We start from the raw sequence: 26,889 nt of genomic DNA on the forward strand, positions 1-26,889 counted from the left end.
ACTGGAGGTTTGGGTATAATTTGCCATGACTGCGAAACAGACCACATGCATTCATGAGAACCCACAGGCAGTGTCCAATAAACCTCATGATGATACACACGTAGCAATAGTTTAGGATCCTCCAGGAGATTAATTTTCAATCCATCAGATGCTAAGGTACATTGTGGCTCCTCTCCCACAGGCAGGTCAGAGCTCTCACAGTTCAAGATTCCACTGTCCATCACACTGCCCTCGGCAGCTTCAAAAATATCACCCCTGACCTTCCAGTCACAAACGGCATTCTCTGCCATATCTTCAGCAGTAGGACACGAAGGCAAGCAAATAGCATCAGACTCTTCACTCTCAGAAACAGGTTCAGCTTCTTGTCCATTCTCACCCAAGCTATGCATTTCTGAACTTCGCACGGACACCTCACACATGTCAGCACTACACAGAGCTACAGCGTCATTCTCAGGTTCAATGGCAGTATCCTCAATAGTTTCCTTGCACACCGACAAATCTTCACAGGAATTTTCAGAAGGTCCTTCACATGCGTTGACCTTAATAGCATTAACTTCGCTACCGTAGAGTTCCTCCAAATTCACAAAGAAAGTATCAGTTAGGTCAACAGTTTCCACCTCACTCCCAAAATTCTCCTCCCCACCAATGACCTTGTCTTCACAATGCTCACTCACATCTTCAACACATGAAACTGCTACCTCCACAATTTCAGTTTCAGTTTTCTCACTCACGTGCAGGCAGGGCACCAGCTGTACAGGACAGCCTGCAGAAGACAACTGTTCCATCCCCCTCTGCATCATTTCAATTTCCCGCCTTGTCCTCTCTACATATTGTTGCAGTTTTACCAATTCCTTGTCATGTAACTTCCCAACATCTGCCTCTTTAACCCTTGGTTCTGCCCCAAGCCACATTAACAGTACATCCATAAGCTCAGGTTTCCTTGCCTCTGTAGATGCCTTAACCCCACAAAAGTCCACCACTGCGCGCACATCTTGCTTTGGAAGACTCAGCAACCGAAGTCGCGTCACCTCCTCTGCCAAAAAGTCTTGCACCACAAAGGTCGACATTTTCACAATTCACAAAAACAGGCTAGTCAACGCAAAGCACTAACACTAGGGAGGACAATAATTGCCACAAACTGTAATCACTGGTGATCATTTTACTTGGCTCGAGCCCCCATTTACAGAAATAGCATAGACATTACTCCAACGGCTTACCTGGCTAGCTAGCAAACAAATCAAACGCACATAGGACCTTGGCACAAAACATAGCAATAAAGTAAGCAGCTGATACCACACAGCTCTCACTCCAAATCCAAACTGTAAACATAGCATAAACACAGTAAGCAGTTGATACCTCACAACCCTTACAACAAAAGCAAATAAAGGAAACAAAAGAAACCAAGTCCTATCACAAAGCCATTAGCCTAGCCACCTAGATACCCAAGCACATGGTTAGCTCCCATGCTACAAACATTTATGCTAATTCCACAAACACAACCAACCATCCCAAGCTCGTTGTCTACTGTTCAATCCCGGACGAGCCCCCACTTATTACGAGGTTAACTCTCTCCCTGTTAACTCTCCTAACATTATGTGTGCATTAAAACGTGTCAGTCAGCATGTACGATTCTAAATGCATGGAGGTGGTGAAAAGGCAACCAAGCATACCTTCTCTGAGCCCCGGGCAAACGCAAACTCATGTCTTCATTGACGGCCAGCTCAATCTCCAGAGCCGTTCTCCAACTGGCTGTCCTCCAGCGTTCATCATTGTGAGGAAAACCCCACGATATTCCATAAGATACAAAGTTCCATAGTATCCATCAAAGGCCCAAGCACGGTCAGGTTCCATATATCTGGGAGATCTTCTTAGCCGGGTACCGCTGGCTCCAACGCTGGCCAAACCAGCTCCAGCGTGCGAGCAGGTGCCTCTTGCTTCCCTAGTTCACCAGCCAACTCTCAGGTGTTCTCCCACTCCCTTTCAAAATGGCTTCCACTGTTCTTAAAGGCACAGAGCCTCAAAAGGTAGCCGGTGCCCCCATGTGGTGTGGATGTGGTAGTGTGCTGTCTAGTCTATATGCAACTACAATATCCCTCCGTAACAGGGAAGAATAACTCTAGAACAGCCACATCTGCACCGTGTAAGATTGTGGCAAGATTAGGTATTGCAAATATGCTGCTCTTTTGAACTATGAAAATATTTACTAGTATGACCAAAGGACGGTAAGTTTTGCAGCTTAAAATGCCTATTTTTGTAATTTCAAAATGGCGGACCATGGAGAAGATCCCCTTTTTCATGTATGTAAATTGCAATTTTCCCAGTCATAATAAAGGATTAGAATTTAATGATGGTGGTAAGTATTTGCTAAATACTTTCAGAAAATTTCCCCCGCATGTCGTCATCATTCATATCAGGCACCAAGGCACAACGATTTCTTTCCAGTGACTGGAGGGGGGTCACATAAAAATGTAAATGTACAGTATAGCGGTGAAACTATATTGGAAGGAACTTGAACCTACACAGTAAAAAAAGAACTGTTGTTCTTACGGTAGATTGCTGGCAGCAGTGGTTGCCAAAGTCTACCTTTAAACAAATAACGGTATATTTCCTTTTTACATTTTACGGTAAAATTATGGCAGCAGTGGTTGCCAAAGCCTACCGTTAAATAAATAACGGTATTATTATTTTTTACATTTTACGGTAAAATTATGGCAGCAGTGGTTGCCAAAACATACCATTAAATAAATTACGGTAAAAACGGATTATACTCAGGTGAGTTAAATTATAGAGTTACAATCAGACAACTGATTGGACTGATTATACTCAGGTGAGTCCAATTATAGAGTTGCAATCACAGACAACTGATTGGACTGATTCAACTCACTGGAGTCCAATAAACATCAACTTAATTAGATACCTAAATAAATGCCCAATTGCCAGATTGTCTAGTGCAGGCAGGTGGACCAGTCTAGTATCATCAATGAAGGGTATGCAAATCCATTCTTTATTTAAAAAAGGCCTGAAAATAACCTTAAGGAAAATGAAGGCCAAAGCTAGCGGGGCAAGCAAGCTAACAAACAAGCTAGTTAGCAAGCCATGCAGCCACCCTTACAACGTGACCTGCTAACCGGGCCGGCCAGGCCAGCCGACCAGCCGGCCTTACAGCCGGCCGGCCAGCCAGCCAGCCGGCCTTACAGTACAATGCAACAGTCCCTGTTTAAATACATGTTCAAGTGAACCATGTGACCCGAGTGATTAAGCATTTGACAGGTGCAGGCAGTAAGTTAATCATTGCATGACAGCCCTTAGCACTCAGGTGAGGTCAGGAATTGATTGATAGATTGATTTGGATGGGGTAGAATGTAGTGATGGGCAAATGAGGCTTCCTGAACCAATGAGGCTTTCAGGCAAAAAGGTTCGAAGCATTCGAAGCATTTTTTGAAGCCTCATTTCTCACTGGCGCCATCTGGTGTGCAATGAAATGACACGGCAGGCATTGATTTCATTTTTAAAAAAAATCTTGTGTCTTATTTGTATTCGTTCCGTTTCAATAAATGTGATGGGGTGTGTGTATGGAATTAATGACTCGTGATTGTGGAACACTCAAATCAAGTTTAACGCTGACCCATGTGTTATCGTGGAAGTGAGAGAGAGCATCATTTTGTGGAGGTCGGCGCGCGACCGGGAGTGGGCCATAAACGCAACAGCAGCCAATTAAACCGGAAAGAAATATAATGAATAGAGTCACATTATAGGCCTATGAATGAAATGTAGGCCTAATTCAAGAGATTCTAACAAATATAAGTTATCCACTAGGCCTATTCGAACTCACAATGATAAAGGTAGCATTCTGCCGCCTTCACCACTAGGCCAGGCTCACAGATAATTTTCATCACGTATTTGGTCAGGTTTGACAGAAGGCTACCCTGCGAAATTAAAAATTTGAATTGTTTATTACGCCGCTACCACGGGGATTTGAACCAGTGGTCATGAGAATTTAGGTCGGACAGTTTAACCACTGCGCCAGCCATGTGCCTTCTTTCACGGCAGAGCTGAGTTTTGTTCTTGTCGTCAAGATGACACAACTTGTAAAGCCCATTAAAACCCGCACAAAAACCATTAAAATAGGCAAAATAAAATATGTCTGCACTCTTATTTAGCTATTAAGTTGAGTAGGACTACTAATAATTCCTGACAGAACTGCTGTCTCGTTTATAGTAGCTTAACTCAAGGTAGGCCTAGAACTAAAACAATTTTCCACCACGTATTCGGGAGCGTCTCACTTTGAAAATCTACATCAAAAGGGAATTGCATATCATATTTGGACATTTGGGTCAATCTACGGCATGAGCTGAATTTATTGTATAGTGGAACCAAATCAAAGTCACTACATATCCAGTCTCAACATTCACACAACAAACGCAATCTGAAAACTTGACAAGTGCTCCGAGGCGCAGAAAGCTTAGAAAGGTAGACTTTTTCAGATTATACTAGTCTATAGGTATATTTTACACATTAAATGAGGCTAAACTGTAGGCTGTTACCGGATAAATAATAAGTTACAGTGAATTAATGCAAAATGTGCAAACTGTTGCCATTTGCAGTCCTTAACTGTTGCACAGTTTATTCAGTTGCCAGCTTCATTGTTGTCAAATCTACAACGTGGAGGCACCTGGAGCCAAGCAGACAGGCAATATGTTTTCTGTGGAGTAATTAATATTTAATTCATTATAACCTCCATTGCTTTCTGTTGGGTAGGAGGAATGCAAAAAAAGATATTCTGAATTTTGAAGAGGTTTACTGTGTCAATTTGCCTCTCAATCGAAAACTCTGATGGCAAAGCCTCAAAGTCCAATAAGGGAAAAAATATTGCGGTGGAGAATTTTTCGCAGGATGAACTAGAACACATGCAAAGGGTTGTACTCTAAGTTAATACTCATTGATGGCTACTAATCAAATAGCGTGTTGACATCAAACTCTGCCTGTTACAACCAGCCTATCAGTGGTTTGACAAGTTACACCTGGAACAAGTGCAATCACAAGAGATCTATTGGACTAAAAGAGGACAAAAAGCCTAACACGACCAGAAAGAGCACCTACTTTTTGTAGTATACACAATGTGAAGAAAAGCAGAACAGAGTTCTTTGTCTGTTGGTTCACAATTTGGTTCACTAACAGAGGATTGAGTTTGGTTCACTTATAGGGGACTCAACAAAAATGGCTGCTCATGTTGCTAAAACATTTGGAAATTGGGGAGGCGTGTTTTCATAACTCTCTAGGGAGTTAAACATTAACTCTCTAGCTCTCTTAGCTCAACAACTCGAATCCAGAGGAGTCAAATAACACTCTGTAGTGTTGCTACAACTCTTGATGTTTAGATTTTGGCTGAACACCAGTCTAACTCTGATCAATCTAACTCTGGCAGATTAGCTGTGTACATATACACCAGTGAAAAATAAAGTCATGTACCGTTTCTTGACTACTTCATCTTCACTTAACGGTATTTTCCAATATTTTCTTTTCAGTGAACAGTTCAGTATTTTCTACATATTGACACCAGTGAAAAATAAAGTTATGTACCGTTTCTTGACTACTTCATCTCACTTAACGGTGTTTTCCAATATCTTCGTTTACAGAGAACAGTCCAGTATTTTCTACATATGACACCTGTCAAAAATAAAGTTATGTAGCGCTTTTTGACTAAATAGTGGCTTGCCATATTTAGTACAGAGATAAACTGTTTTACATTTTACGGTCACTGACTGTTGCAATTTGATAGTTTTTTGCCGTAATTTCAACGGGCATTTTTTACAGTGGAGAGTAGCCTCTTGTCGTGAAATTTGAAATGAAATCCCATTTGGTAGAAAGTCTTATTTAAAAAAAAATGAAATAACTCGGGGCCTTTGTGTCCTCATCCTCCCATTGAATTGCATGTAACTGAGAGTAATAGAATAGTGAGCAAGAGACAAAAGCCAAAATCCTTTTTCTCCAAATGTTCAATGGGAACAAATGAGCCTTTGAATAATGCTCTGTAAACGAGCCGAAGACCATTCCACCAGAATAACTCATGTGAAGCCCAAGGGTAGCTTTTAGAGTTCATTAAAAAGTCTTGACTTGAGCAAAATAATATATAATATAATAATAATAATCACTGGCCATGTTTAAGCAACACCTTAAGACACATCTCTTCCTGGAGGCTTATGGATGTTAGTTCCACAAGCACTTTCACTTACATGCATTCACACACACGCTCACACACTGACGCACACACACACTTTCCAACACATGCACTCCTTGGGTGTTTTGAAAGGCGCTATATAAAATGAATTATTATTTTCCTTTTTTTTCCCCGCCGCACACACCACAGCTTCCAAAAACCAGAAGCATGTATTGCGTCCCGAGTCCCTGGAGGGGACGGATGAGGAGGACCCGGTGACGGCGCTGGAGTGGGACCCGCTCTCCACCGACTACCTGCTGGTGGCCAACCTGCACAACGGCATCCGGCTGGTGGACTCGGAGTCGCTGTGCTGCATCACCTCCTTCAGCTTCCCCAGCTCGGCCGCCTCCGTGCAGTGTCTGGCCTGGGTGCCCAGCGCCCCCGGCATGTTCATCACGGGGGGTCAGGAGCTTTCCCAACCTTTTTTGTCTCATGTACCCCCCAGGCTTTTTTGTTGTGCCACGAGTACCCCCTAACTTGTGTTTTACATCGCTTTTTCTATTCCAGTGTGACTATGCTCCATGCATTTGTTAAAATTACATTTTTCCAAGTACCCCCTTCAGTGTGCTCGCGTACCCCTAGTGGTACGCGTACCCCTGGTTGGGAAACACTGATCTACTGTACAATCACACTGAAGCTAAACTAATATGTTAACTCTGTTATTACATTGTGTGTTTTTAAACTATGTTTAACTATGTCACTATGTACTTTTAATTAGAGATGCACAGGATCCAAGATCCGGTTCCGGATCCGGCAGGATAATAGGGTTTTTGAAAGGATCCGGATCCGGCAGGATCTTAAGCAGTGGATCCGGTATCCGGCAGTTACCTAAAAATCATAATCTGGTGCATCTCTAGCCTAGGTTTTTCGCTCAGTCTTTCACAACCCCAATAGCTGCATGGAGTGAAAGCCCTTTGGAAGCGGCCAGTGCAGGCAGTGTGGCAGTAAGCCAATGAGTCTAAAAAATAGTTTGAGCCAATGTAATAAAAAGGGCCCACGTGTGCGAGTAGGCTATGTGTTTCAACCCTTTCGTAGGATCCGGTATCCGGTTCCCGATCCGGCAGGACCTTAAGCAGTCTATCCGGTATCCGGCAGGATCCCAAAAATCAGGATCCGGTGCATCTCTACTTTTAATAATAGCTCACGTTTTCTTCTCAAAGTGATATGTTGGAGTTATTTCAGCTGTGTTTAGTTGGGAATTTTGTACACTAAGTTCATTGGGACAGGGCGCGCAAAAGTGAACATGGAACATCACCATTTACTCTTCCATAATTTGGCAGACTCCCAAGTTGGTGTTTTGAGGATATGGAATGTCTCACGGACAACTCCCTTAGACAACTTCAAGTTAAAGAAAACCGGTTTCCATGCACTGCATGTGCTAAACTCCCCTCCACCTAAGAAAAGTAAGTATTATTTTGGAATGAATCGACACAAAACAATTAACTACCCCTGAAGTTAAACCCTAAAAACCCTGAATGTACCTTTACTGCAGCAATCAACGCAATATCACCAACAAAGAACCATTACACATCCTCTACCAGTGAAGCAGTGCCTCCCCCCACCCTCTCCCAGAACCAGGCCTTCTCTCTACCCCCCGGACACGCGGTCTGCTGCTTCATGGATGGAGGAGTGGGGCTCTATGACATGGGGGCCAAGAAGTGGGATTTCTTGCGCGATCTGGTATGGCATCAATCCTACGTAGTAGTAGTGCCTGTTAGCTTAGTTACTCTTTGAAGGACGATGCCATCAGTGTTGCACCTGTACACTGTGCCTTACCCTGTTCTTGTTTAAATTGCTCCTTGTAAGTCGCTTTGAACAAAGGCGTCTGCTAAAATACCAATGTAATGTAATGTAATGTAATGTTAGCCTGCTGATAGCTGGTTTGAATGAATTCAGTGCATAACAAGGAAGACAATATTGATGCGCTACACTGTAAAAAATGCCTGTTGAAATTACGGCAAAAAACTGTCAAATTGCAACAGTCAGTGACCGTAAAATGTAAAACAGTTTATCTCTGCACTAAATATGGCAAGCCACTATTTAGTCAAAAAGCGCTACATAACTTTATTTTTGACAGGTGTCATATGTAGAAAATACTGGACTGTTCTCTGTAAACGAAGATATTGGAAAATACCGTTAAGTGAGATGAAGTAGTCAAGAAACGGTACATAACTTTATTTTTCACTGGTGTCAATATGTAGAAAATACTGAACTGTTCACTGAAAAGAAAATATTGGAAAATACCGTTAAGTGAAGATGAAGTAGTCAAGAAACGGTACATGACTTTATTTTTCACTGGTGTACACATATGTACACAGCAAATTTGCCAGAGTTCGATTGATCAGAGTTAGACTGGTGTTCAGCCAAAATCTAAACATCAAGAGTTGCAGCAACACTACAGAGTGTTATTTGACTCCTCTGGATCTGAGTTGTTGAGCTAAGAGAGCTAGAGAGTTCATGTTTAACTCCCTTGAGAGTTATGAAAAACATGCCTCCCCAATTTTCAAATGTTTTGGCAACATGAGCAGCCATTTTTGTTGAGTCCCCTATAAGTGAACCAAACTCAATCCTCTGTTAGTGAACCAAATTGTGAACCAACAGACAAAGAACTCTGTTCTGCTTTTCTTCACATTGTGTATACTACAAAACGTAGGTGCTCTTTCTGGTCGTGTTAGGCTTTTTGTCCTCTTTTAGTCCAATAGATCTCTTGTGATTGCACTTGTTCCAGGTGTAACTTGTCAAACCACTGATAGGCTGGTTGTAACAGGCAGAGTTTGATGTCAACACGCTATTTGATTAGTAGCCATCAATGAGTATTAACTTAGAGTACAACCCTCTGCATGTGTTGTAGTTCATCCTGCGAAAAATTCTCCACCGCAATATTTTTTTCCCTTATTGGACTTTGAGGCTTTGCCATCAGAGTTTTCGATTGAGAGGCAAATTGACACGGTAAACCTCTTCAAAATTCAGAATATCTTTTTTTGCATTCCTCCTACCCAACAGAAAGCAATGGAGGTTATAATGAATTGAATATTAATTACTCCACAGAAAACATATTGCCTGTCTGCTTGGCTCCAGGTGCCTCCACGTTGTAGATTTGACAACAATGAAGCTGGCAACTGAATAAACTGTGCAACAGTTAAGGACTGCAAATGGCAACAGTTTGCACATTTTGCAGTAATTCATTGTAACTTATTATTTCTCCGGTAACAGCCTACAGTTAAGCCTCATTTAATGTGTAAAATATACCTATAGGCTAGTATAATCTGAAAAAGTCTACCTGGGACAGTAATCCCTTGAGCTCTTAGAAGTAGCCCAGTCTATTTGAAACTGTCATTCTACCCCATCCAAATCAATCTATCAATCAATTCCTGACCTCACCTGAGTGCTAAGGGCTGTCATGCAATGATTAACTTACTGCCTGCACCTGCCAAATGCTACATCACTCGGGTCACATGGTTCACTTGAACATGTATTTAAACAGGGACTGTTGCATTGTACTGCTCACTGGTTGCTAGCTAGCTAGCTGGCTGGCTGGCTGTAAGGCCGGCTGGCCGGCTGCTGGCCTGCCCTCACCTGGCCGGCCCGGCTAGCAGGTCACGTTGTAAGGGTGGCTGCATGGTGGCTTGCTAACTAGCTTGTTTGTTAGCTTGCTTGCCCCGCTAGCTTTGGCCTTCATTTTCCTTAAGGTTATTTTCAGGCCTTTTTTAAATAAAGAATGGATTTGCATACCCTTCATTGATGATACTAGACTGGTCCACCTGCCTGCACTACACAATCTGGCAATTGGGCATTTATTTAGGTATCTAATTAAGTTGATGTTTATTGGACTCCAATGAGTAGAATCAGTCTAATCAGTTGTCTGTGATTGCAACTCTATAATTGGACTCACCTTAGTATAATCAGTCTCAGTTATCTGATTGTAACTCTATAATTGAACTCACCTGAATATAATCTGTCCAATCTGTTTTGGCAACCACTGCTGCCATAATTTTACCGTAAAATGTAAAAAAAATAATACCGTTATTTATTTAACGGTAGGCTTTGGCAACCACTGCTGCCATAATCTTACCGTAAAATGTAAAAAGGAAATATACCGTTATTTGTTTAAAGGTAGACTTTGGCAACCACTGCTGCCAGCAATTTTCCGTAAAAACAACAGTTCTTTTTTTACTGTGTATCTATTGACTAAATATCTGCAGCTGACTGAACATTTCTAACTCTTGTCCCCGTTGTGCTCTTCCAGGGTCACGTGGAAACAATATTTGACTGCAAGTTCAAGCCAGACGACCCCAACCTTCTGGCTACAGCATCGTTTGATGGGACGATCAAAGTCTGGGACATAAACACCCTCACCGCTGTTTACACGTCACCAGGCAACGAGGGAGTCGTCTATTCCCTGTCTTGGGCACCTGGTAAGATTTGAGTATTTAAATGAAGAAATGAATACGCAAATTGATATTAACCCCTTAAGACGCGGCTTTATAAATTAGCTGTTACCAGAATGGCAATAACCAAGTTGTAGTGTATTACTAAAGGCCCCGTGCACTGGCATAGTAGTGTAGTACTATAGTAGTTAGCTTTCAATGTCTATTACAGCGTGCCACAGGAGGTACGGCGCGCATTAAGGGGCTACGGTAAAAATGTAATCCATAGTATGCGGTGCGCAAATGAAATGAGTAGAGAAAAGCGTAGAGAAGGTGTTTGATCTTTTACCATTTACTTGAAGGAGATCTCAATTGTATCGCTGGTGCAACCTCAAGAAATGGAGCTTTCATTTGGGACGTGAAAAAAGGGAAAATGATTACAAGATTTAATGAGGTGAGTATAGCCATTGTTGAAGTTCATCCCCTGTGGTACCTGTAGCTCTATTTTAACTGTCTTTGTCCATTGTCTGCCAAGTAAATATAAGAACGCACTGCAATGGTTTATGTTTGTTTGTTTTACAGCATGGGAAAAATGGTATATTTTGTATAGCTTGGAGCCACAAAGACTCCAAAAGGATAGCAACCTGTAGTGGGGATGGGTTTTGGTAAGTGTTACTGAAACAATTTCTTATTGAAATCATTTCGGGCTTACTTTTCTCAACAACTGAAATGATGTGTTATTGTTATTTTTTAATTCTTTTAGTATAATTCGCACCATTGATGGGAAAGTCTTGCACAAATATAAACATCCCGCTGCAGTATTTGGCTGCGACTGGAGTCAAAATAACAAGTGAGTTCTTATTTAAACACCTTTTTGTCCCACAGAATGTTCTATGACATGTCCCACTCGAAAAGCTCCAGTGCTTAGATTTGCAAAACGGGGCGCCCAGCCAAAATATACAACAGTGTGTACTCCAGCTCTAACCTGGGGGGGCCGTGTGTGAATATTTAATGTTGTGAAAACAAGAGTATCCTCTGTCAATTGCCTCGTTGTTGTCGTTGATTTTCTTTTGGGCCATCAGTGGTTCTGTTTGCAGCTCAGGTTTCCTGGCCTCTTCTCTGCCTGACTGCGTCTCTTTTTTTCATTTTCTCTTATGATCTCTTCTCTATGCTTCTATGCCTCTCACACGCTCTGTGCCTGGCCCTGGCTCTCCCTTTTCACTCCTCTTCGCTGGCTCTTTCAGAGACATGATCGCCACGGGCTGCGAGGACAAGAACGTGCGCGTGTACTACCTGGCCACCAGCTCCGACCAGCCTCTGAAAGTCTTCGCGGGGCACACGGCCAAGGTGTTCCACGTGCGCTGGTCCCCGCTGAGGGAGGGCATCCTCTGCAGCGGCTCCGATGACGGGTAATGAATCACCAGCCAGCCACTCACCTGACCTGGGGCACTCCGCCAGAGATTCTGAAAGTATATAGAGATAGGCCAATGTAATAGGTTGCTACGGGCACCTAACATGACCAGGTTCCTGTCTGCCTAAAGGGGCGTGTCATAATGCTCCTAGCATTGAATAGAACAGTCCTTAGGTCTGCCTAGGTCTGCCTAAAGGGGGATTTCCCCCCCTCCCCCTTGCAATTGTAGAACCCGGAAACAATGGGCCAATGGAATCTCTCTCTCTCTACTCTCTCTGACTACGCTGTTCCCACAGTCCTTCCGTCACTCTCTGTGACCCCTACGCCAACGCCACTGCACTACATTGAGTGTTTCCTCAAAAGAATTCTCTGTTCACTGTACAGCTTTGTTGTCAGTATACTGTATTCTAGCATCTGCCAGTTCAGCATTGCTATACTGTACTATGCTACCACTGTAAACCATTGCTGTATTTCTGTAGCCTGCTATATTACCACTGTAAATATTGCAGCCACGTGAAAAAGTAAGTTGCCCTACTGCCTTAAGTTTGTAAGTTAGCTTAACTTGAGAAAGCCTCAAGATGAGTCAAGACTTGAGTTGAGTTAACTTATAAACGTAAGGCAGCAGAGCAACTTTTTTACGTTAAACTGGCTTACGTTAAACTGGCTTGTGTTTTTCAGTGTATATATTATTCTATACTATACTATACTATGTTATATTATACTATACTATCCTATACTATACTATCCTATACTACACTATACTATACTATACTATACTATACTATACTATACTATACTATACTATACTATACTATACTTTACAAAATAAAACTCTTAGGGCAAAATAGTGTTATCAGTGAAGGTTTATGTAGTTTCCGTGCTCTCATCCCTCTAGGACGGTGCGTATATGGGACTACACGCAGGACGCCTGCATCAATGTGCTGAGCGGGCACACGGCACCTGTGCGGGGTCTCATGTGGAACCCCGAGGTGCCCTACCTGCTGACCTCGGGCAGCTGGGACTACACCATACGAGTGTGGGACACCAGAGACGGGACCTGCCTCGACACTGTGTTTGACCACGGGGCTGACGTCTATGGTACTAGATTCTTAAAGTATATAGAGATATGCCAATGTAATAGGTTGCTATGGGCACCTAACATGACCAGGTTCCTGTCTGCCTAAAGGGGCGTGTCATAATACTCCCAGCATTCAATTGAACAGTCCTTAGGTCTGCCTAAAGGGGGATTGCAATAATAGAACCCGGAAACAATGGGCCAATGGAACCTCTCTCTCTCTACTCTCTCTGGTACTACATTCATCTCACCCTACAGTACAGTACACGGTCCAGAGAAAGGTGGAGTTTCAGGAACATTTGTAGTGTGATAAAAGCTAGACCAGTCACAGATGTTTCCAAACAGTACAGTTATATGAAGTACTGTTATGATTTAAACAGGAAAAAGTCCTTGTACCAGCTGTTGTGCAACAGAACGACAATTTCTTTTTTATTTTATTTTTACTGTAAACTCAAGATACAGATTTGTATTGTTTTAACTGGACATTTTCACCCCTGTATGAAAATAGCTTACACTGTTTCAATCCCCCTCTCTTGGAGAGGAGGGTCTTACAGAATTGTAAAAACATTGATGCAATATTGTAAGAATAACACATTGGTGTATTTATTTCTTGGATCTCCAGGCCTTACCTGCCACCCAAGTCGGCCGTTCACCATGGCCTCCTGCTCCAGAGACTCCACAGTCCGTCTGTGGTCTCTCACGCCCCTCATTACCCCTCTCCTGGTAAACATACTTACTGAGCACAGCTGGGATGGCATCATTGGGAACACAGGTCAACATGCATGCTACGTTCTGAATATGGATGTCATTGTGTTGCTTTCTGTCTGTCTGTGTAATAATGCTTGTTTTAGATTGTGTAGATTAAATTGGTGTTTGTGTGAAGCATACGTACGTTGTAGGTTTTTTACAAAGTGAAAAGTATAATGTGATAGTAATTCATTTTATTTTGTTGTTTGTGTGTGATGTTCTTGTTCCTGAACAGATCGTGCCATGGTGCCTGAAGCATCCCCACTCCTGTGTGGGAAGGTGTCCAGGGACATCAAGCAGGATCTCGATAAACTCACTGGTGACCTACGCACCAAGAAGCTGAGGTGGTTCTCAGAATGTTTTTCTGTAAGTACCTGCCGAGCTAACAAGGCATTACTCTGTGTGTGTGTGTGTGTGTGTGTGTGTGTGTGTGTGTGTGTGTGTGTGTGTGTGTGTGTGTGTGTGTGTGTGTGTGTGTGTGTGTGTGTGCGTGCGTGCGTGTGCGTGCGTGTGTGTGTGTGTGCACACTTTTGAAAGCGCTTTTGAGTCAATATGTAATATAATAATTCAAACATTAAATTAGACTTATTTTGGATTTAAGATAGGGTTTTGGGGTTTAAGATAGTAAACTAATTAGTAAAAAAAAAAAGTTGTTTGATGTTTTTTTGTTTTTATTTTTAAGCCTCCAGGCGGCAGCCACAACCTGTGGAACCTGGTGGCGGTGCTGAATGGGCAGGATGACAGCCTGCTGCCCCAGAGCTACGGGCAGGGCATCATCCACATCAAGCACCTCACACGCTTCAAAACCGTGAGTGCTGCATGGATGTCTCATGTTGAAACAGCTTTCTTTTTAAGTGTAGGGCTTTATTTAGACAGGACAGTGAAGAGTGGGATAAGAAGAGAGTTGGAGAGAGAGAGACGGGGGAAGGATCGGGAAATGAGCCCAGGTTGGGAATCGAATCGGGGTCGCCCACGTAGCAGTCCAATACCCAGCCGATTAACCCCTTAAGACACGGCATAAAGTCGTAATGTATTACTAAAGGCCCCTTGCACTATCATAGTATGTAGTAGTAGTTAACTTTCAGTGTCTATTACAGCGTACCATAGGAGGTACGGCTCACATTAAGGGGCTAAGCCACGGCTGGGCCTTGACACACCGTTTTTGACAAAGGATTACATTAGCTGAAACAAGCTGTCTGAAAACACCAGTTTTTGTTCTGCAGTGAAGTTTTTGTAATCCCTCGTTTACGGTATATTTCACTCTGTCTAATGCAGTCGGAGGCCCAAGAGCTGACCATTGTGAAGATGAGTAAGTTCGGAGGCGGCATCGGGGCCCCGAGCAAGGAGGAGCGGCTGAAGGGTGCTGCTGAGATCCACCTGAGGCTGGGCCAGATCCAGAGATACTGTGAACTCATGGTGGAACTGGGAGAGGTACCATGTCCACTATACATCAATTATTCATTAAAGGGACACTGTGTGAGATTTTCAGTTGTTTATTTCCAGATTTCATGCTGCCCATACACTAATGTTACCTTTTTCATGAATGCTTACCACCACCATCAAATTCTAAGTATTCATTATGACTGGAAAAATTGCACTTTTCTTACATGAAAAGGGGGATCTTCTCTGTGGTCCACAACAAATAGCATTTTTTAGCTGCAAAAATGACTCTACTTGGACCATACTGGAAAATATTTGTTTATTACTCAGTAAACTTTCATGTAAATATCAAATTTGGTGATAGCCAACCCAGTTTCAATGAGCAGCATAGTTGCAGTACCTTTTTTGACCATTTCCTGCACAGTGTCCCTTTAAATAAATGATATTGTGATAATTTTACGTGTGACTTGACATGTTGTTGTTTTAATGTTTGTAGTGGGACAAAGCATTATCAGTTGCACCTGGTGTGTCAATGAAGTACTGGAAAAAACTTATGCAAAGGTAAAATAAAAAAACAGTCATGTTGATTTATTTTCTACATCAATATATATACCTTATTTATCCACATGGTATGTGTGTCTGATGATGACCTATGTGTATGTCTCGAAATGAACTTTATAAAAAAGAGAAAAAGTCTGCTTCCACCAGGATTTTCGGCTCCCTCTTACTGTATTTCATTTTTTGTCCGTGACATTTTGGGTAAACACCCTTCTTCAGACGTGGTTGAAGTGGACTTTTACTCTTTTTATCTGGTCATTTGCTTTACCTGCTCCCAGGTCAAACGTTTGGATGTGCAGACTTTAACCCTACTCTCAAAATGAACTTTCTCACATATACAGACGAGCAGACCAACTGATGCAAGAAGGCAATGACGATGTGATACCCTACTGCGTTGCCACGGGTGACGTGAAGAAGCTGGTCCATTTCTTCATGAGCAGAGGCCAGCTGAAAGAGGCCTTACTAGTTGCACAGGTACTGGAGGACAGGCACGGGGCATGGACTCACTTCATAATGGTGTGTCTTCTGCTTGTTATTGTGCATGTAATATATTCACCTGTTTGTGTCCTGCTCAACTCGACAGGGTGCTTGTGAGGGGAATATCCATGTGCCTCAAGCCTCCTCAGCGCACAACAATGCAAGCACAGACAATGACGAGACAGAGGCGTATAATGGGTTAGTATTGTGAGATGGCTCGCATCCAATCACTCTGTGCGGTAATTATGAAAAGTGTGTCCTTATCCTCTTCCTCTTTGTGGCCATTGCTTTCATGTCTTCCTACCCCCCTCTCTATGTCTGTAGACTTCTACACTGTGTGTGTAGAGAGTTGGCAGAGTGGTATTTCCAGGATGGGCGAGCAGCTCTGGCAGCCTGCTGTCATCTGGCTGTGGACAACACAGAGGTCAGTCAGCTACAGTTGCAAATGTCCCACACATGACAATTATTACACAGTGGACAACACAGAGGTCAGTCAGCTACAGTTACACATGCCCCACACATTACAATTATTACACAGTGGACAATACAGAGGTCAGTCAGCTACAGTTACACATGTCCCACACATGACAATTATTACACAGTGGACAACACAGAGGTCAGTCAGCTACAGTTACAAATGTCCCACACATGACAATTATTACACAGTGGACAACACAGAGGTCAGTCAGCTACAGTTACACACGCCCCACACATTACAATTATCACACAGTGGACAACACAGAGGTCAGTCAGCTACAGTCACAAATGTCCCACACATTACAATTATTACAAGTGACACACACATTACAATTATTACACATGTCCCACACATTACAATTATCACACAGTGGACAACACAGAGGTCAGTCAGCTACAGTTACAAATGTCCCACACATGACAATTATTACAAACCCCAACTCCGATGAAGTTGGGACGTTTGGTAAACAGTGAATAAAATCAAAATGCTATCATTTTCAAAACATTCAATCTATTCATTAGATGGAGAATAGTGAAAAGACAACATATTAAGTGTTAAAACCGAGAAAAAATATTGTTTTGGGGGACATATGTACTCATTTCTAGTTTGATAAATCCAACACGTCTCAAAAGAGTTGGGACGGGGATCAGTGAAATTTAGTAAACATCCAAATAAGATAAAACAACAAAGAAGAACATTTCAAAATGAATTGTACTGACAGACAATATAGGTGTCCAGGTATAAGATCATCACAGAGAGGCTGAGTCACTCAGAATTAAAGATGCAAAGGGAATAATTACCATAGTTATTACATACATTTTGAATTCCCTTTGATTTACCACGATTGAGTGTATATAAGACATATTTTTGTTAATAAAATCATTGTATAGGTTCATGACATCATGAAATATATATTGGCTGTAGTCTCACTCTAATTCCTGGAGTGCTAGAGCTATTGAAAATTTACCATATTAAGAATGCTTAATGCATGAAAATGATACAGGGGTGTAACATTCTCCTAAGCACCTGAGCTCACTTGAAATAGACCCAGAAGACATGGGAAACTGTCCTTTGCTTACAGAAGTCAGCAGAAGTTGTAGAAGTCCATTCTTTTTGACAATAATAGAGCATTGCACATCCTGTGCTACAGTAAAAATGGACCATCCAACTTGTGTTAGTGCTAGCTTCAAAAGTCAGCCTCCATGATGGCATGCGGGTGCAGTAGTGCATTGGTTAAGATGTTCTCACTCATCTGTAGAGTTAAATACAGTGCTGAATGGTATAAATGGGTTTTAAACAGCATGAAAAGCCACTCATGCATTATATTTTGAAGGGAGATCTTCGATTACTGCCACATAGTAAGGTCAAATTGCATTCTCTACTATGTTTTAACAGTTTGGCTCCATCATAAGGACCAGCAGGTGATAAAATGGTGGGTTTTTGGTCAAGACCTGTCACAATGTAAGCACTACAGAAAGGAAAACATTGCAAAACATGACAAGGAATACACCCACCATTTAAGCTGGTGAAATCATGTCCAAGATAGGAATTAACACTGTTTTTTATATAAAATCATCTCATCGGTTAATGTATTTAACTGTTAAGTGTTGTCTTTTGTTTTGTTTTTAGTCTTCCTCGACATTTGCTGCCATTTATTGTCCCCGTCCCAACTCTTTTGAGACGTGTTGGATTTATCAAATTAGAAATGAGTACATATGTCCCCCAAAACAATATTTTTTTCTCAGTTTTAACACTTAATATGTTGTCTTTTCACTATTCTCCATCTAATGAATAGATTGAATGTTTTGAAAATGATAGCATTTTGATTTTATTTACTGTTTACCAAACGTCCCAACTTCATCGGAGTTGGGGTTTGTACAAGTGACACACACATTACAATTATTACAAGTGGACAACACAGAGGTCAGTCAGCTACAGTTACAAATGTCCCACACATGACAATTATCACAAGTGACACACACATTACTTGTACAAATACATACAGTACATTTCAGAGAAAACTGGAGGTATCAAAAGGAGGCACATATTGATTGTATTGTATTGTAGTGTATTGTGTATGTGTGTGTGTGTGTGTGTGTGTGTGTGTGTGTGTGTGTGTGTGTGTGTGTGTGTGTGTGTGTGTGTGTGTGTGTGTGTGTGTGTGTGTGTGTGTGTGTGTGTGTGTGTTTGCGTACATGTGTTCATGTGTGCGTGTTTGTGTACGTCCGTGCATTTTTGGTGTGTGTGTGTGTGTGTGTGTGTGTGTGTGTGTGTGTGTGTGTGTGTGTGTGTGTGTGTGTGTGTGTGTGTGTGTGTGTGTGTGTGTCTCCCCCTATAGTCTGCGATGGCTACTCTGATCCGTGGTAATGAGCTGGAGCTGGCGGTGTACGTTGGGACAGTGCTGGGCCAAGTGGCAGCAGAGGCCACACACTACGTTCTAGAACTTCTGGCCAGGAAGTACATGACCGCCGCGCCATGGTAACTGTCTCCTTGCCGACTTGCTCACACACACAACCCAGGCCAGTCCACAACTAGTGCACAGTCCTTGCTGTATAACTAAAGGCGCTTTTCCACTGCCGGTTTTCTGGTAGGCCTACAGCTCGACACAGCGCGACTCGGTTGCCACTTTTTGCTTTTGGATTGGGTACGACACAGCTCAATCGTAAAGCAAAAAGTGGCGGGCGAGTCGAGCTGTAGGCCCACTGTTGGCAGTGGAAAAGAGCCTTCAGAGACACATTTGCATGAAGTTTACGATCTATCTGTCGATCTGTCTTTCCCTGAGGTTCCATCCAAGGTTCCGGAGCTCTCGTCTGAGGTTCCGGAGCTAGCTCCCCCTTGCTCCCCCTCAAATTAAGCACTGGCGCCCTCCTAGTGACGCAACACCTTCAGCGTTGCTAGTCAGGCCAAGAGCAATACAAATATTGTTTCTGAGCTCCCGAAAAATCGGGAACTCCTCCCACTTTATCGGGACGCAAACAACCATTAGCAAACCCAGGGAGGTGGGTCAACCATGCCTTTAGGGAAATGTTAATTATTATGCTCTTGGTCAGACCAAGTCTCTAAGAGATTTGAAAGTCGATGATAATCAGGCTAGTGGAGCCCATCATGGAGCCTTGTTCGGAGGGAGCACATACTGTATACCAGTGGTTCTCAACTGGAACAGTCTTGGGACCCACCATTTTCCACTCTCATTTGGTCGCGACCCAATTTTTTTTAGCGACACTCGAATGACTGGTTGCACGCTACTATGTCGCATAAACATTCTGATTTTATCTATGACGACAGATGACACCAGTTCAATCGCCTATCAAAATAAAAGTTGTAAATTGTTGCAGGAAAAGTTGGATGTTTTTTTTTTTTTTTTTTTAGCGAATCAATGAATTACGATTTTTTCTTACACCACGCGCGACCCACCCATGACCCCTCCGCGACCCACTTTTGCGTCGCGACCCACCAGTTGAGAAACACTGCTGTATACTGTGGGCTTAGCAACCATAACATCATCGTACTGCATGAATGACAAGTGGCACCTGCACAGTTCAAATACTAATACCTGTCTTCGTATTGCCTTGTGCTCTGCCCAAAGATAGCTCATTTCCTGTCTGTTCATCGGTGCAATACTCACGGTGCTTTTGATGTGCTTCTGAAAGTGATGTTTGTTTTTAATAAAGCTGTCATTGCAACACGGCAGTTAAAACCATGATGGCACCATACCTTTCTCCATTTTGATGTGTTATATTAACACATTTATTGTCATCCTCACTTTTTCATTTGTGTTAATTTCTCCTGTTCATCTCCATCTCTCCATAGCTTTCCATCTATGGCAAACAGGTAGACATGGTTATTTTACCATGCATGGTCCATGGTTTTTCTTGCTTTTGTCTTAAATACTACAGCCATCACAAAATGTATTGGCAGTCTATGTTGCACTATAGGGATGGTTGGCTTTGCTAGTTCTGAATTAAATGAGATCTCAGTTCTATTTTTTGTCCTTGTGTTTTGTCTTACATGTACAGAAAACCTAATCCCTATTATCTGTAACAAAGCGTATTGTTGTCCGCACTTGTACAGTATGTGCAAATGGTGTCTGTAAGTTTGACATTTAGCTTCAAATTATTGCCCATGAATCGTCAATATAATACTCTCCTCTTCCTCATCTTTCAGGGACTTGGCGTGCCAATTGCTGCAGATGATCCCCGACAACGAAATATTGGTGGCCAAGCTGTGTGCCTTCTACCCTGGCAGCAGTGCAGAGATTGACGAGCTCCATGAAAAAGTAAGTTATCCACTATACAGTTTGTGTTTTACATGTATTCATTTGTTTTCATTTGTTTATGGATTACGACAGAGATGATCAGATGTCAGTGTTGATGTCAGTGTTGATGGTCTTGTCCAGTGTGGCCTGCCCAGCTTGGAGGAGTGCAGAGACAAGGCACAGTCTGCCGAGAGTGACGGGGACATATTCAGCGCTGTGAAGTACCATTTGTTGAGCCCGGAGCCAGAGAAGGCCTTACCTATTGGAATCAACTTTGTGAAAGGTATACCATCTGGTTTATACAAATGCAGATATTGCACAAATAATATCCAATTGTATACCTTAACTGCACTCATGATGGCAAACACAGACTCGTAAAATGTAACAGTTAAAGGGTAACTTCAGCCAATTTCAACACGCAGTTGTAATGCTCACACTACCACTGACTTGTCTGTACCTGAGCTTTTTTTTCCCCCTTCATCCTTTTCCGCGATCCTGTTCATTGTAATGTGGCAGGTGTTTGTTTACATTTTAAAAAAACGTCATGATTTATTCCCAAAAACATCCAAAAGGTTATGCAACATCAGCAGACAGCTAGCAAAGACCGATACCATTTGGGAAAATATTTGGAGTAGGCCTATGTATAGAAATAAAAATGTGTATAAAAATAACAACAAACGCTGCCCCCATTAGAATAGCTCATATCTCGGAAAGGACTGAGCCGAAAAATGCAGCATCACCGTGTACTGACAAGTCAAGGGTAGCATGAGCAATACAACAGCATATTGAAATTGGCAGGAGCGCTCCTTTAAGCAGTGTCTTTTGTGGGGTGGTGAAGTTTAACCTCATGTTCGATCATTTACCTGCATCTACAGAACAGCTGGCGGGTTCAGAGTGGACAGTGGACTGTGTATCCCCTGTGCTAGATCTACTGGGCTACATCCGAACAGACACACTCCTCCTTCAAAAATGTAGCGAGTAAGTACGAGACAAAGACAGATATTGTATGGGGGGATACTTAAAGGGACACTGTGCAGGAAATGGTCAAAAAAGGTACTGCAACTATGCTGCTCATTGAAACTGGGTTGCATATTGCCAAATTTGATCTTTTCATGAAAGTTTGCAAAGTAATAGACTAATATGTTCTAGTATTGACCAAGTACAGTCAGTTTTACAGCTAAAAATGGCTATTTCTGGAAATTCAAAATGGCGGACCATGGAGAATATCCCCCTTTTCATGTATGAAAAGTGCAATTTTTCCAGTCATAATGAACACTTTGAATTTGATGGTGGCGGTAAATATTCATAAAAAATGTGACATTAGTGAATGGGTAGCATGGATTCTGGAAATAAACAACAAAAAATCCTGCACAGTGTCCCTTTAAAACAATGTTATGGACTGCCAACTCGTAAATATTACCTGCATATCTGTGTCTTTCAGGAATCGCAACGAGTTGCTTATTTTGTGTGGCTACATTGGCGGATTACTTGCCATCTCCAGACAGTATTTCAGCATTGTTCCAGCACTTTATGAGTATACAAGGTAACTAAGCCAGCCTTTATGGTCTTAACTGCTGCTAATAAAAGTAAAATACACAGTGTGCCTACAATGTACTGTACGTCATTCTTTCTTTCTTTTGTTCTTGATGTCTTTCTTTGTTTTTCTCTCTCATTTTGTCCTTTAGTCAGTTGTTGAAGAGAAGAGAGGTTGCAGTGCCCTTACAGATAGACCAACTCTCAGTAGAACTGGACGCTTGGAGGGCCAGTACACAAAATGTAGTGAAGTGGGTATAACACAAACTTGTCGACACAAATGCACACACACACACACACACACACACGCACACGCACACACCAGGGATGGAATTAAGCACCCGTCTACCTGCCAGTGACAGGTAAATGTCAGTGGTGACTGGTAAATTTTTCAACCCACCAGTCACTTTTACTGGTAACATCAGTGAGTGACTGGTAGATTTTGAAATTTACCTGCCACCGTGACTGGTGGGGGAAAAACCACCCCTGACACACACACACACACACACACACACACACACACACACACACACACACACACACACACACACACACACACACACACACACACACACACACACACACACACACACACACACACACACACACACACACTTTGATTAATCTGGTCCTGCACAGGGCTACTTGTAGAGATGCAGACTTGTAAATTGTGGTTTGGACTTGAGTCAGACTTGAATCACAAATTGATGACTTGAGACTTGCCTTGGTAATATACGGAAAGACTTGTGACTTGCCTCAGACTTGGACTTGGACTTGACAATGGAATGTCGAGTCAAAATATATTAAATATTTTGCATAATGTGAAAATATTACATGAAAAAAATGAGAAGAAAATGATTCGCCTTTAATCAGTACCAGTAGGCCTACTATTTTTGTTTAGAACATGAGTGACAAAGAGGGAAATGCATGACAGTGTAGAGAGGGAATTCATTAATGACTAAAAGTAGTTGTGAAGATAGAATAGTTGGGTGCATAGAATACGTGGTGACTTGTAAAGGACTTAGTAAAAATTTGACTTGACTTTGACTAGGTAAAAATTTGACTTGGTTTTGGTATGACATGGAGTTCACTGGTCAAACGAGTCTTAACTTGTGACTTGACTCTGACTTTTTTGGAAGGAAAAATTAGTGACTTGTTCCCAGAGGCGCATCTTGTCACCAGGCAAGGCAGGCTGCCGCTTGCGGCCCCCAAGCCCCTGATGGTGAAAAAAAGCTCACACTTTGCTACAGTAGTGGCAAATTTCTTTCAAATGTTCATTTTTTTTGCATTTTCGCTTGGGGCCCCACCTGACCCTAGAATCGCCTCTGCTTGTTCCCATCTCTGACTTACAGAATATCCCATCACAATAAGTCATGTTCATCCTGGACATGCACAAATATTCTGACAACTGAAGCAGGGATGATGTGCGAGTATATGGTCAGCCTGTATGTCAGTCACTAAACAAAAGTGGACGCTGCAGGGAATTCATTCATTTCAACCAGTAAAAACAAACCTGCATTTGATGAAACACGTCACGGCAGTGGCTCCTGCTACAGATACAGTACAGTATAAATTGAAGAGTTCAGATGCAAAACCCCCTAACTCCATTTCTGAAGACCTGCACTTCTATATTTTTAGAGAACCCAGTTGTTGGTTTGGTTTACATTCATGTACTTGATAATACATATAAATAGTTATATTACATAAATAAAATAAAAAAATATGCAATTTTGATAGCTTTGTAGTGAATAAAAATGAATTAAGATTATTTTCTGAAAAGGCACGTAGGGGGTTTTGCATCTGAACTTTGTGCACAACCACAATCTGCTCGTCTACCTCCTCTCTCCTCCTACCCTTTCCTCTCTCCAGAGGTCCGGAGGAGGCAGCCTACGGGCCCCCATCTGAAGCCCAGAAGGAGGAGTACGCCCAGCTGCTCAGCAGGATCACGCAGCACCCCCCCATGGGCCTGCAGGGGCCCGACTACGTCACCGGCTCCAACCTGCCCAGCCACTCCGACGTCCAGGTCTCCTGCTTCACCGGGGCCAGGATACAGGTCAGCGCAGCGGTGCACTTCTCGAAGCCATAGTTGCAATAACTATGTTAGCTACTTTGTTGTTTGCATTGCCATTTCCCATTTGCAACTACCCAAGTTGCTAACTGGCTAACAGCTACACTTTGGAGAAACACAGCCCAGATTAGCTACAGCTATGCAGTTCTTCCTTTCATTACAAAAAAACTGCTTTGAACAAAAAAATGTAAATTAATAGAGTGTTACCAGTTTTTTTGTGCTCCAAGTACTTTTAAGTAGGCCCTTTGCATGCATTAGTCCGACAACTAATATGCATGATTAAAGTGAAGACTCAGAGGCATGAATAGTATTGCTACTGTAAGACTCTTTTTACCTGCCAGTAGAAACAATAGGTCATCATTTACAATCGCCCATCTGTACTGAAACATTGTCTTGTGGGATCATATACGGCAAATAAACCTGAGGTCATCAAACTAAGCCATCCACACTACTACTCATGCTATGGATGTGACTTGTCATTGGTCTGAGGTGTTGTAGGTACTTTGTAAATGAGACTTCTGTGTAGGTGGCGGCAACTTGCTCTGTGTGCAGTTATGGCAAGGAGCAGGCTTCACTTGGTTTCATTGGTTTCTTGGTTTCTCGAGTTTCTTGGTTTCATTTCGTTTCTTGGTTTCTCGAGTTTCTTGGTTTCATTTTGAAGGTGCTGACCCAAATAAAACGCTTCATATCAAACAGAAAGGGGTGCACCTTGCATCGAAATGTTTTTTTTTTGTTTTGTTTTGTTTTTTGTGCAGAGAGGCGTTTGATTTGAAACTTCCTCTATTATGTGTGCAATCTGTTTAAACATAGGGTCCAGTCTTTTTCCTGGAGGACGGGAAGTCTGCCATTTCTCTGAACGACGCGCTGATGTGGGCCAAGGTCAACCCCTTCTCCCCGCTAGGGACCGGCGTACGCCTTAACCCCTTCTGATCCAAGCAGCGGCTGGGCTGGGAGGCGTCCTGACACGGCGACGTGCGTGGATCTGGTGGTGACGCTGCAACTCAACGGCCCAGGGGCTGGGTTGGTGTGTGTCAGAGGATGTGAATGGACGGTTTGATAGTTTTGTCAGATGAGAACAAGAGACAGAGACAGACACACATGTTGAAGGTGAGACTTGACTGAAGTGCATCAAGAGGTGTATTACAGTTCAAACATACACGCACACACAAATCTGACAGTATTTTAGCTTTAAAGTTTATTGTTAGACATCTAATTAACAGTAGGGACATAACACCAGGGGGTTGTGCGTGGACAAAATTGTTTGTTTTGAATTATTGCATAATTACCTAAAAGGTTAAGCCGTGAACATTTTCAGTGATTTACTGAAATAGTATTAAGTATTCCGTTCATTCTTGGTTCTAGATAAGAGTTAGAACACACGGGGATGCCCATGACTGCGTAGGATGGCTAGTTTTGATGGCACATGCTTGGGTAGTTTATGAGAAGCATATTCAATGCACTGGTTAAGATGTCTTGACCTCTTTTTGTGCAATGAATTAATATGAATTTGGTTTCAGGCGAGACAGTGTAAGTACCAATCACAATTGCATTAAAACTGCTTGGCGTTGGTGTCTTGTCATGTAAGTATGTAACTGCGAATGTACTTTTTATAGAACCCATCTAGGCCGCCCAGACCTGACGTGACTCTTACGTAGTACACGCAGTGTATCACAGCTATCGTTTTATTGTGCTACATATCCATTTCAGGGACGACTACCAATAGAGACAAGCACAGACTTCGCTGAGGAAGGCTTTGTTTCTAATTCTATTTTTTTAATTTTTAGTTTAGTCTTGTTGTCTTGTTTCTTGTTCATCGTCTTTGGGCTTTGGAGACTTTAAAACATGATCATGGCTAATCATTTGTTGGCTGCGTTTCCCTTAGTTACAGTATCCGTCTGTCTCTGTGGCGTAGCTACTGTATGCTGAAGCTTTCTGTAACCTTTGTGGTCGAATTCAAACCATGTTGCTGAAACAGCTGTCTTAGTTTAGGCAATATGTCCTACCACTGTTTAAATATGGAAGTAATGTTTTCTTTTTTTGTATTATGTATCATTGAGTGAAATACTTGGACCTGTGCCTTAAGATAGAGAACAAGAAATATATCATTACTATCTCTATGGTGTGGTCGGAACTCAAATGAAATACTCCCTGCGCATTCTGTGACTTCAATGCATCTCGGGTGGTCACAATACACAACACAACTGAGAGACATGGCCATGTAAACCGGTGGTTATTTTGTGTCTAATTATTTGCGCCCAAGTCAGACAACTGTCCTATGTCCTTCTTCAGGACAACTAAGGCTGTTTCAGAATGTACCCTGTAA

The 26,889-nt window shown here is 42.3% G+C and overlaps 1 protein-coding gene across 1 annotated transcript in view; it reads left to right on the top strand.

Annotated features, from left to right (window-relative positions):
- The window catches only part of wdr17 (WD repeat domain 17), a 28,668-nt gene extending 3,172 nt beyond the window's left edge, over positions 1 to 25,496 (top strand). Inside the window, exons 4-28 of the mRNA XM_063192963.1 lie at positions 6,368 to 6,619; positions 7,498 to 7,620; positions 7,710 to 7,897; positions 10,464 to 10,632; positions 10,947 to 11,038; positions 11,167 to 11,249; positions 11,348 to 11,434; positions 11,829 to 11,993; positions 12,891 to 13,093; positions 13,693 to 13,842; positions 14,053 to 14,183; positions 14,500 to 14,625; positions 15,093 to 15,248; positions 15,694 to 15,758; positions 16,097 to 16,229; positions 16,339 to 16,430; positions 16,557 to 16,656; positions 19,049 to 19,188; positions 20,875 to 20,986; positions 21,107 to 21,248; positions 21,841 to 21,943; positions 22,407 to 22,508; positions 22,651 to 22,749; positions 24,368 to 24,551; positions 25,377 to 25,496. Of these exons, the coding sequence (XP_063049033.1) occupies positions 6,368 to 6,619; positions 7,498 to 7,620; positions 7,710 to 7,897; positions 10,464 to 10,632; positions 10,947 to 11,038; positions 11,167 to 11,249; positions 11,348 to 11,434; positions 11,829 to 11,993; positions 12,891 to 13,093; positions 13,693 to 13,842; positions 14,053 to 14,183; positions 14,500 to 14,625; positions 15,093 to 15,248; positions 15,694 to 15,758; positions 16,097 to 16,229; positions 16,339 to 16,430; positions 16,557 to 16,656; positions 19,049 to 19,188; positions 20,875 to 20,986; positions 21,107 to 21,248; positions 21,841 to 21,943; positions 22,407 to 22,508; positions 22,651 to 22,749; positions 24,368 to 24,551; positions 25,377 to 25,496 (3,317 nt within the window). The remainder of the gene's footprint in view (positions 1 to 6,367; positions 6,620 to 7,497; positions 7,621 to 7,709; positions 7,898 to 10,463; positions 10,633 to 10,946; positions 11,039 to 11,166; positions 11,250 to 11,347; positions 11,435 to 11,828; positions 11,994 to 12,890; positions 13,094 to 13,692; positions 13,843 to 14,052; positions 14,184 to 14,499; positions 14,626 to 15,092; positions 15,249 to 15,693; positions 15,759 to 16,096; positions 16,230 to 16,338; positions 16,431 to 16,556; positions 16,657 to 19,048; positions 19,189 to 20,874; positions 20,987 to 21,106; positions 21,249 to 21,840; positions 21,944 to 22,406; positions 22,509 to 22,650; positions 22,750 to 24,367; positions 24,552 to 25,376) is intronic.
- Positions 25,497 to 26,889: the final 1,393 nt, after the last annotated feature.

The sequence above is a fragment of the Engraulis encrasicolus genome, unplaced genomic scaffold, assembly GCF_034702125.1.
Source record: "Engraulis encrasicolus isolate BLACKSEA-1 unplaced genomic scaffold, IST_EnEncr_1.0 scaffold_27_np1212, whole genome shotgun sequence".
Lineage (NCBI taxonomy): Eukaryota > Metazoa > Chordata > Actinopteri > Clupeiformes > Engraulidae > Engraulis > Engraulis encrasicolus.